Source organism: Aspergillus piperis, assembly GCF_003184755.1.
Source record: "Aspergillus piperis CBS 112811 unplaced genomic scaffold BO85scaffold_27, whole genome shotgun sequence".
Taxonomy (NCBI): Eukaryota; Fungi; Ascomycota; class Eurotiomycetes; order Eurotiales; family Aspergillaceae; genus Aspergillus; species Aspergillus piperis.
Window position 1 is genome coordinate 78,242 of NW_020291617.1, and position 11,045 is coordinate 89,286.

At 49.6% G+C, this 11,045-nt stretch overlaps 4 protein-coding genes across 4 annotated transcripts; 2 read left to right on the plus strand and 2 right to left on the minus strand.

Annotated features, from left to right (window-relative positions):
- Positions 1 to 528: 528 nt before the first annotated feature.
- On the minus strand, positions 529 to 2,167 carry BO85DRAFT_463419 (putative C4-dicarboxylate transporter/malic acid transport protein; the record flags this gene model as incomplete). The annotated part of the gene is made up of 4 exons (XM_025661927.1): positions 529 to 877; positions 943 to 1,353; positions 1,425 to 1,730; positions 1,782 to 2,167. The coding sequence occupies 4 exons, from the start codon at positions 2,165 to 2,167 to the stop codon at positions 529 to 531; spliced, it is 1,452 nt and encodes a 483-aa protein (XP_025510818.1).
- Positions 2,168 to 4,323: 2,156 nt separating this feature from the next.
- On the plus strand, positions 4,324 to 5,736 carry BO85DRAFT_453547 (SDR family oxidoreductase). The gene is made up of 6 exons (XM_025661076.1): positions 4,324 to 4,446; positions 4,526 to 4,750; positions 4,803 to 4,810; positions 4,864 to 5,015; positions 5,074 to 5,168; positions 5,237 to 5,736. Exons 1-6 carry the CDS (start codon positions 4,403 to 4,405, stop codon positions 5,604 to 5,606), a joined length of 894 nt encoding a protein of 297 aa, XP_025510819.1. The 5' UTR covers positions 4,324 to 4,402; the 3' UTR covers positions 5,607 to 5,736.
- A 640-nt stretch (positions 5,737 to 6,376) lies between these two features.
- On the plus strand, positions 6,377 to 8,169 carry BO85DRAFT_442719 (succinate--CoA ligase (GDP-forming) subunit beta; the record flags this gene model as incomplete). The annotated part of the gene is made up of 8 exons (XM_025658849.1): positions 6,377 to 6,430; positions 6,517 to 6,600; positions 6,669 to 6,741; positions 6,811 to 6,910; positions 6,970 to 7,515; positions 7,576 to 7,622; positions 7,675 to 7,967; positions 8,035 to 8,169. The coding sequence occupies 8 exons, from the start codon at positions 6,377 to 6,379 to the stop codon at positions 8,167 to 8,169; spliced, it is 1,332 nt and encodes a 443-aa protein (XP_025510820.1).
- A 364-nt stretch (positions 8,170 to 8,533) lies between these two features.
- On the minus strand, positions 8,534 to 10,644 carry BO85DRAFT_167955 (F-box domain protein). Its single transcript, XM_025654268.1, has 4 exons — positions 10,332 to 10,644; positions 10,055 to 10,220; positions 9,586 to 9,962; positions 8,534 to 9,500 (listed from the first exon to the last, which is right to left on the minus strand). Exons 1-4 carry the CDS (start codon positions 10,409 to 10,411, stop codon positions 8,615 to 8,617), a joined length of 1,509 nt encoding a protein of 502 aa, XP_025510821.1. The 5' UTR covers positions 10,412 to 10,644; the 3' UTR covers positions 8,534 to 8,614.
- Positions 10,645 to 11,045: the final 401 nt, after the last annotated feature.

An 11,045-nucleotide genomic window follows, 5' to 3' on the forward strand; every position in this document is an offset into this window, starting at 1 on the left:
TCAGGGTGTATCTTTATGCGCTAGTAGGGGGTCTGATTCCTAATTTAGTATGGTCTGTTTCTGCCATCAGTAATGGAAATCAGTTGGAGAGGCGGAGGACGGAGGTCTCCGTCACTAGGCGGCCTCCAAACCAGGATGTTCCTGATATGCGTACTCTTGCGTTCTTCTGTACCAAGCTTCTTTACTAGTTACGTAGATCCTATGCTTATTACGGGAAACTCATACTGCAATTTCGAAATATACACCTAACTTAGGTTAGTTCATAACCTTAGGAGTAGTGTAATTCCCTATCTAGTTCTGTGGCGGGGTATTCGGACCCCTCCACTAAGTGGGAGTCTCCCCCCTCACTTACTACACATAGGAATTTTTGACCAAGAGAACTTTTATCGTCATTCGGTACCCGATTATATGCATCTTATGGGTATATATGCTGCGCTAAAATGACCCAAACAAGAAAACCATCGAAGGTTTCATCCCATCTCAATAACAACTTCTATTTGCCTGAAAGAGCGAGACGTTGGCACCCCTCTATACAGGTGTATTCTCACCTGGCGACTCAGGCTTTATTCGGTTGACCTCAAAGCCTCCTTCATCTTTATCTTCTCCTTTCTGCGGCCAAAGTATTTGGTGATGCACGATGGCACGCACCATCATATAACAGACGAAGATATACATCAAGATCAGCGGAAACACCATAGCGCAGCCGATGATGGATATTGCCTTGCAAGAAAAGGCCTTTCCAATTGCAAAGGTTGCCGTTATCAGTGCCGTGTTCGGGAAGACGAATGAAAACCATGCCATCGAAAAGACCATCCGGCCCGGTCCAATGGCAGACCAATGTGCGAAGCTGGCAATGAAGAAGAAGAATATTGCTAACCTGAAGCGCATATCAGTACGTGTTTCGTAGTGACATCCAATGTAAAGGGGGCCAGCCATTCTTACCCCCATAGCCATAAACAGGAAAAGTTAGCAACAACTTTCACAATGTCTGCAGCTAATGCACCATTGCCCATGAAATCCTCCGGGAAGCTTCTTTTGGCATGGGCTGCCATGTTGACAATCCCAGACACAGTAAACGCACTGGGACCAACCGATACGAACATACCTGGTCGGACATTTTCTCGGGGGAGCTTTTGCGACATCAGCCGGTAGATAAAAGCCGAGTACACCATCAGAGATACCAAGAAGCCAACGCCTTGGATAGTGGTACCACCAATTATGATTCGCAAAGAGCGAGCAGGCTCAAGTTTGGAGCTCAGGATCCCAGCATGAGGGCCTATAATAAGCATTGGGTACGCAGGGAAGATCCAAATAGGTGTCATTTGTGCAATTGTAAATGTCTGGGTCGACCACCTACAGCTCATTAGTTGTCCTGCTTGGTTTCTAGGCTCACACTTCTAATATTAGGGCCTCTTTGTACTCACAGAATGAGGTAAATAGCGGCAGAAGAGATGACTGCCAGGGCTGCATCAATCCAAAACAAGATTCCGACCGCATATGTAAGCCAGGGCCCTGTGTGGTTGGGTCCATATTGTGAGATATTAATCAAAATCGTCCCAAAAGAGACCAGCGAAGCCGGAACAAATAATGACTCTGTCGGATGCAGAAAGGATGCCTTGAAAGTGTAAGGGTATAGATAGAAACGTGTTATCAAAAGGCACCAGATTAAGATGTAGAGAAACAAGTTGGCTAGGAAGAAGATGATTCCAATGGTTTCCAAGCCGCGAAATCTATAGGGTACTGTTCCATGCTGGCGATCAGTACATTTACCCTATACCTACCTAAGACAAGGGACACACTCACCAAAGTACAAAACATTTGCGATTCCCCCAGTCGCCATAGTTAGGGTGAAAAATGCCCAGGTAATGTGACGAATACGCTTCTTCCATCCAAGACCAGTTGGTCTGGTTTCAGCTTCACTCTGGGGGTAAGCCATTCCATCCACACCCTCGTCTCCATCTCCTTCAGACTTGCGATATGAAGAGCTGTGAATGGCGTCTAATGCCGAGGTGTGGGCCTGGCTTATTATAGATCCTCTGGGGTGAAAGTAAGAATCGCCGCCAGTATTTCCTGCAAGGTCATTTTGGGTATCTTCAATGGTTGGGGTTCGGTAGCCATCATCCCCTGGGCTTCTTAGGTGTCTGGGAAACAAGCGATCCGGAGTCATGGCGGGTTCTCTGTGGGTAACGACGCAGTCATGCTTGTAATTTCTTGGACAAAGTCTCAGATCAGATCCCCTGCTGATCTCTTCTGGAACAGGTTCCTCGAAATGCAACTTCCCTTGCTGGGCAAGGTTTCCTCAGGTCGGGAATATCGGTCTCCAACTATATACCTCACAACTTGGTCTGAAACACATACACAAGGAGTCGGCCTGCTAGGGGGGGAAAGGGTGATGACGACCACACAAATTTGCTTTTCGTCTTAAAGAGAAGTAATCGCTTGAAATCAGGGATACAAAGCTGAAAGGGAAAGGAGATACAAAATGACGTAGAGGAAAGATCGGCCCCAGATCGACAAAGCCAGGAAAACCCACGCGTAAGACTGGTTTCACACACAGTTGGAACTGAAACGCATAGGGCTGGAGGACGTATATAGTAAGTAGTTTAAGTACAGCAAGGGGAAACTAGCCACCACAGTGAGAGTTAATAAAGCGAAGAAAATAAAAATAAAAATAAAATTCAGAAACAAGCGACTCCAGTGCGGCAGCGATCAAGATTCGACGGGGCAACTAGTTAGTAGTTATAGCTCCTCGCATGTCATCATCGCGGCACTGCTTTTCCTCTGCTAAGTTGCTAACAGGAGGCCGCCGTCCACTTCGCCGGGTGTTGGCACCAATCACACAAATGGGATCTTCCCGGTGGACTTTGTTTGAGGAGGGTGGTTCGGGGCCAAGCGGGTGAGCGAAAAGGGCCGTCAATAGTCAAAGACGCTTCGACACAGCTGATTCGGGGCAGATGCAAGCAAGTGATTGTCTAGAGCAGCCTTCTGGTTCTTGGTCTCCAAACTGTGGAGGACAGTATCACTGCCGTAAGTCCGAAGGCGACACATTGGGCAGGCAATGAATCAATCTGTTGCCTCTCGGATATCGGCACGCCTCCATTTTCGTAGCGGGGAAGCGGGAAGCGGGAAGCATACGTCGACTATCTATACGGATCTAGTATCTAGTACTGTTAGTAGCCCGAAAGCTTGGTACCGACTATGTACCACTAGATCAGAACATATAGTCTTCGTCACCCAATTATTGCCTGCATGGTACTGACAAATTACTATTCTCGTATTCATCAATCCTGCGGCAAATAAAAAAGAAAGTATTGTGATTCGTTGCGTTGCGTTGCAAGGTACTGACTCCTCAAGACTTCTCCAATAAAGGCTATGATCAGTTAGTGACTGCGCAGTAACTAGGTCAAATTTTCTCAGTCGATTATATATTGTCCGTCATACTATTCAATTATTTCCCCGTTAGCCAACCCTGAACAAATCGGCGAAAGCACAGCTAGATTCTTTTAACCCTTTCCGTCGAGACTGCCCAAGGAAGCACACCCTACCCCATAATCAGCACGATAGCTAAGCTGAGAGATTCTGAGACACATAAAGTAAAGACGACCCATTTATGACCCGTCTTGAGATGGATGTCAGAGAGCTAGCTATCTGTATCCCTAGCATGGGATACGATGGATAGTTATAAACTCAAGCCTGCAGGTACACCTCATCTTGCATATGCCACTTACTACGTGGTTATTATACATGCGCGAGGCTGGCTCTCAGATCCAGATCTCGTATTGTCACATTAATCTAGAGTCTCATAAGAATTCTTCCTGAGTAGAGTGCATAGTATACCTTCGCGAGTACATTATTCCCTACTCAGAAGCCTGCCGGAATATTGTATTTCCGGGTCAACATCTACAACAGCAACACTTCTGGGATACAACCATTCTAGAATACAAATGACCAAAATGATACCCCAGTGCTGTTAAAAATTCCAAAAGAGTTATGAGAAACTGTGGCTATCTGGGTATGCAGTAAGTGTCGTGTCAAGTTCGGGTAATCAGTTTTGAAATCTATATTTCATGCATAGAAGGAAAGCTACAGCATCTTCTCCGTAGGGTTTCAATATAAATGTGAAGGTCAAAGATACAGAATGCTAATCAAAGCGAAATGCCGCCGGGAGGTTGAGCAGCTGGCAGCATGTGTCGGGAGTAAGGTATATGTTCCTTTTTACATGTGGTAATCTTACCGAGGTTCTGCATCTGAACTAGTGTGATCGGCAGGGAAGGTACATAGATAGCAGGAAGCCTCGGAGAAGGACTTCCAACTTTAGCCTATATTTGTGACAGATCATTAAGATACATCAGATCCCGCACCCTTCGACAGTCATTCTCCATCTGCCCCGCTTTAAAGCACAATGAGAGGAACCGAAGACGGACGGAAGTCTGTGCTGATTACAGGGTAGGTGTTGCACATGATCGTCATCCCCTTATGAATATTATCTCCGTTGACATATTACTTATGCCGCCTAATCATACAGATGCTCTCCTGGCGGTATTGGGAACTCTATGGCCCGTGAGTTCCATCGTAATGGCCTGCGTGTGTTCGCTACTGCCCGTGATTCAAAGACAATCGAAGATCTATCGTCTATTGGGGTTGAGACTCTGAGTCTTACTGTTGACGATGAGGAAAGCGTTCGACGATGCTTTGAAGAAGTAAAAGGGAAGCTTGGGGAGAAAGGACTGGATTATCTCGTCAATAACGCGTAAGTTGTCACCTTTCTATTCTAACACATCATGAGCTGATATAGTCGCCAGTGGCCGGAGTACGTATGATAATTTTTATGACTTCATTAAGAACCTCTCTTATGCATGATAGATTATACTGTGCCAGCTATGGAGGCAGAGCTCTCCGAAATCCGTGACACGTTCGAAACAAACTTTGTCGCGGTTGTACACATTTGCCAGACCTTCCTACCACTTCTTATGAAGGCTAAGGGAACTATTGTACAGATTGGTTCTGTTGCTGGGGTGAGTGTGCTCGGAGATAAGCTTAAAGGGAAGCTACCTTGTGCTGATACTGGTCCAGGTTGTTCCCTACGTTTTCGGGTCCGTATACAACGCCTCGAAGGCTGCCGTGCACTCGTTTAGCGATGCCTTGCGTGTGGAACTAGCTCCGTTCGGGTATGTTACTTCAATAACCCCCCTCCCCCTCCGCCCTGTAACAGATTTATTGATACGAGGATATCAAGTGTGCACGTCACTACCGTCGTTACCGGGGGTGTGCAATCTCGCATCGCCCGTGTCAAGCGTACTCTGGTTCCCGGCTCAATCTATGCACCAATTGAGGACGAATATAACCGACGGGTGGTACATAGCCAGGCTGGGGCCATGCCAAACGAAGCATACGCTCGCAGCGTGGTCACACAGGTTCTCTATGGGTCTGCACCATGGCGCTGGATTTGGCCCTGGGCGCAAGGTCGGAAGAACTGGATCTGGGAAGGTAACAAAAGCTGGTTGATCTGGCTGCTTATGGGAGGATGGGCTTGGAATGGCCTGTCTGGGAAGATTGTGACGAAGATGTTCAAACTCAACAGACTCAGAAGAGCTGCTGGGAAATGAAGGGAGAGGGGATGGCGTAAGGACGGATGAATCTGTTCTGTTGGACGGGGTTCACGTCGATCCTTCAGGTCATTCGTTCCAAGTGTAGTATTAGCATTCCAAAACACGGCGTTTACTGGTTGGGATGTCATCTTCTCTGCTTGAACCGGTTGCTTGACATCAGTAAGACTGGTCTTTCGACATCGTAGGGCAATCAGTGGTGCATGCCGACGTCGTAAGACCGTTTAAACCATTTGCCGTATGCCCCCGGGCTAGGAGGATAAGCCGGCGGATTCAGGGTTCGGGTTCGGGGCGAGGCGCCAAGTAGAAGAACTAGCTGCCCGAGAGGCATAGTAACTTCACGAACGAAGCCGAGATATCATGGTTGCCTCTGCACAAGATATTTCTCACTGATGTTGCCTAACGGGTTCAGATCCATGCTGACCGTCCCAAACAGGCCATCGACGAGCTTCAGACGCGGTAGGGACCAGGCGAGAGGATGGCCCCGTTCCGTGATATTCGCGTCGGAAACTGTGCTGCTTAATCATCCCGAGGCGCACGCTGGTTGGCCCGTCAGGTGACTGCCGATGGCTACTCCCAAGGCAATTATCATCCCGAGAAGCGCAGCCGCGAAAAAGAAAGCTGTTCTCCCATCAACACCCCAAATACTTCCCCCATCTTCTCCCGCATAACCTCACGTCGGAGGATACTCTTGTTCTTGTCACCCTTCTCTCCCCGACAAGACTTTTTTGATCCCTCTCCTCTCCTCTCTTCTAAATACCTCAGTCACCATGTTCAAGCTTGCCCGCAGCAAACCGGTTACGACAGCTTTGAGGGCTGCGACGGTAAGCATCCCTGGGCCCTTTTGCCCTTACCTCCTGCCAAATCTTCTAAAGGCAGATCGGCGTGCTAACATCTCCGTTGTTGACAGGAATCTTCCGTCCAGACCCGTGTTGCTCAGCAACAGAGAAACCTGTCGATCCACGAATACCTGTCTGCGAACCTGCTCAAGTCGGTGCGTCGGGCACCCAAATTTCTGCTGTAAAATTTCGCCTTGCAATTATCACTAATACGATACTACAGTATGGCGTCGGCATGCCCAAGGGTGAAGTCGCCCGCTCCGCGGAGGAGGCTGAGGCCGTTGCCAAGTCCCTCGGTACGTTTTTGTGATCCGCCGTGCTCCAACCCAAAAGTCGCGACGGCTACTAAGACGGGGATGTTATAGGTAATGACGACATGGTCATCAAGGCCCAGGTTCTTGCTGGTGGTCGTGGTAAGGGTACTTTCGACAATGGCCTTAAGGGTGGTGTGCGCGTGATCTACTCGTGAGTGTGACCCGCGTTATTCCGAGTCTTCCCTTGCGCTGATCTGTATAAAATTTTAGGCCTACCGAGGCCAAGATGTTCGCTAGCCAGATGATCGGACAGAAGCTGATCACGAAGCAGACTGGCGCTGCTGGTCGTCTTTGCAACTCTGTCTACATCTGTGAGCGCAAGTTCGCTCGCCGCGAGTTCTACCTTGCTGTCCTCATGGACCGCGCCTCTCAGAGCCCCGTCATTGTCGCCTCGTCGCAAGGTGGTATGGACATTGAGGCCGTCGCCAAGGAGAACCCCGAGGCCATCATCACCACTCCCATTGACATCAAGGTCGGTGTGACCGATGCCATTGCTCACAAGATCGTCACCGAGCTCGGCTTCTCCGAGCAGTGCGTCGAGGAGGCCAAGGACACCATCCAGAAGCTCTACAAGGTCTTCATGGAGAAGGATGCTACCCAGATCGAGATCAACCCTCTGTCTGAGACCTCCGACCACAAGGTCATGGCCATGGATGCCAAGCTTGGCTTCGATGACAACGCCGATTTCCGCCAGAAGGAGGTCTTCTCCTGGAGAGACACCACCCAGGAAGACGCCGATGAGGTCAAGGCTGCTGAGTAAGATCTTCCTGGCTTTCATATTTACAACGCTCGAAAGCATTCTAATCTACGGCATAGGCACGGTCTGAACTTCATCAAGCTTGACGGTGACATTGGATGCCTGGGTATGGGTCCATCCCACTCGACTGATATGATTTATGCTAACGGTCGCCATAGTTAACGGTGCTGGTCTTGCCATGGCCACCATGGATATCATCAAGCTCAACGGCGGTGCCCCCGCCAACTTCCTCGATGTCGGTGGTGGTGCCACTCCCGCCGCCATCAAGTCCGCTTTCGAGCTCATCACCAGCGACCCCAAGGTGACTGCCATCTTCGTCAACATCTTCGGTGGTATCGTCCGCTGCGACGCTATTGCCCAGGGTTTGATCAACGTCGTGCAGGAGATGGGTCTGCGCACTCCCATCGTTGCCCGTCTGCAGGGTACCAACATGGAGCAGGCTCACAAGCTGGTATGTTCTTACCATTTATCGGGGGATCAGCGTAACGAAAACACAAGCTAACTGACGTGGTTTGCAGATCAACGAGTCCGGCCTCAAGATTTTCTCCATTGAGGATCTCCAGAGCGCTGCTGAGAAGTCTGTCCAGTTCTCCAAGGTCGTCAAGATGGCCCGCGAGATCGACGTTGGCGTTGAGTTCACCCTTGGTATCTAATCTCCGAGTCGGATTTGGATTTATAGATGTGTCACACCTTGTCTACTGCTCCACTGTCTCTTGTACTCTTTTTATTTTTCCTTTTATTTTCCTTACTTCCCTCTTGCTTTCCCCCACTCCGATGGCCGGGGATTCAGAAGGTTTATGCGTGTTCGATGGTGCAGCGAGATGCGGAGCAATAGGCCGACGGTTGGTGACCACGGGCTTCGTCGACGATGCTAACGCACTCCTGCTGCCTAGAATAAGATCGGTCATAGGGGTTGTCACAAACGAGTTGCTATAATGGTGAAATGAGACGGATTCAGACAGAGAGAGCACGAGGGGTATCTTTATAGAGAGCATTTGATGGTCCTGTATATCGTCCATTTCTAGGTTCATTTTCTTATGTCAAATGTATTTTCCCTTTTTCTGTGCCCTCTTTGGTGTCGTTGGGTGATAATCTCCCTCACGCTGCTGGAAGCGCCAGATTGGTAGACTCTGGAGGATGTACGTCCTTGAACCGCCACACTTTTACATCGATTTCGTGGAGCAGGAGAATGAAGTCCCTATCGCCGCGGAGAGTGAAGAGGTTCGAGTAAATGCCGTCCGAGGCTTCTCGGGGCAGCCCGAGACTCATGGATTTGGCCGGGCGATGAGGGATCCGGGACGCTGGGTTGAAGATCCAGATAGCCGGTTTCCCCCTATCGCTCTTCACATAGTAGAGAAGATCGCCGTCCAGCACGGTCGTGCAAAAGGGGAAGTAAGGTGTACATTCTTCCTGGAGCAATGTGTGCATGTGGATTTTGTCCCGCTGCGGGTCGTATGAAACTACAAGGACATGGTGCAAGTTGGACGCTGTCGTTGTCGACGACGGTGTATTGAGTTGAGACGGCGGTTTGCAGACAAAGACAGCTAAGTTGCTAGCAGAACTGTTTGATATATCGGCAATGCTCCAGTCGGGTTGAATGGGGGACGGTAAGTGTAGTGTATAGGGGGGAAATGGACTGGTGATGCGGCCGTAGTCATCAAAGGTGTGCTTTACGACACGTAGTCTGTCCCAAGGCGAAGGGTGAACGTTCATGGGATCATCTCCTTTTTCGAGGAGAGTGGTCACGCTGTTGGTGCTGGGTTGCAGGCCTATCAATGCCAGGTGGGAAGTTACTTCGATGGTACGAGCAGCTCGCGAGCCCATGTCCCAGTAATAGATCTTGTTCTCCTCGTCACCAGCTGCAGAACAGTGATTGATACTCAGAGCAACCTTGAGACCATTAACAACGAAGATCCGAAAGCTGAAAGCGGGGATACGGAACGAGGCGTGTTCTTCCGTCTCGAGGTTCCAGGCGTGGCAGTATCTAGACTCGGGATGAGCTGGGTGTCTAAAGTGTTCCTTTCTCGGCGAAACCACCGCAAGATGTGGTTTATCTTATGTGTACTTACGCACGCGCGCTGATTGCGACCACCATGGAATCGGAGAGACGCAAATCCCAAAACGAGTCTCGATTCTCCGTGCAGAACCGCTGGGTGGAGCGCTTGCAGAGATCGTGCACGACGACATGGGTGCCGTTGTCTAGCCAAGCACACCTTCCATTGGCGTAATCCAGGCATTCAAGCTTTGAGCCATCTGTCGGAAAGAGGTTGGAAGCCTGGAGATTGCAGATGGGTAGACCACGCTCCAGACGGATTCTATACTTGGCATATTGGGTGAAGTGGTCAGCTGGGCCATGTTCCGCTGCAAGCACATGCCCTGTGTATTGCTGGTATACAGCACCCTGGATCAATTCTGACGAGAGTAGCTGGCGCCACTTTCTAGAGACCTGGTGGAATGTGGCTTGAACTCAGTCTCGGGGGGGTCATAAGGGTGGCTGGTCACCTTTTTCAAGGCCACGGGGGGGGGATGGCAACATACTCTGTGGAGGATATGGAGGTCAGAAAGGTCGAGATACTGAGCGATTTGAACTGCGATTTCTGGGGGGGATTCCGCTAGAATATCCATTTGAAAGGAGCGCTGACTGGTGCGCTTTTGTACATCGCGCCATTCATGGGGGTTCAATAGGTCTAGAATGCGATGATACCTGTCGGGAAGGGCTGCATGAGCTTAATCTAAGACTGAGGTTTATGAAGGGGAAAAGAGGGGGAAAGGAAGATCATCGACGACGGATGGATGGATGAATGGATGGTCATACGCATCCTGTCGAGCTGAGCTCGTATTCAGATGAGTGAAGAGGGTGATGATTTGCTGTATAGAAGAGGCATCGGCGGTCATGGCTGACGGCCAGTCGACGCTATTCTAAGACGAGGTCTCAGAGTCTCAACTACGGAGGGGACGATAGATGGATAGTAGTTTGGGTAGTTTAGACAGCCTGGGTTCTGGTGGTGGATGGTACTAGAGGAAAGGGAAGTCCGATAGTTAGTTAGTAGGGAGTAGTTTAAGGCGAGCCGTCCTGCAGGGTCTGGAGCTGCTCAGACAAGGCAGGCACGCAGGCAGGCAGGCACTCTTCTCATCTTTAACTCCTTGTCTGTATTATTTCTATTAAAGTGAGAAAGGAAGAGTTTCTGTTTTAGTCACTTTTTGGATCTCTTCGGTTTCTCACATTACTTATTCTTTCGAGAATTTGGCCAAGTGCCTATCTAGAGGCACCGACAACTTTTTTCTAGTGAGTACTAAAGTACTCCGTAGCACTGACTGCAATCTTGATCCATCCACCAATAAATGAATACTATGCAAAGCACGACCTTAATTTTTGGTTTCGTTCCCTCTTCCTCTTTCCCCCTCCTCCTGCTTCTTACTCTTCTTCACAGACCTTGGGAAGGGCTTACGTCGATCGGAAAGTGACGAGGGGGAAAACAGGAAACGCTGGGTCATCGATCTACGGCGCAGCCCCAGCAGGCGATCGGAA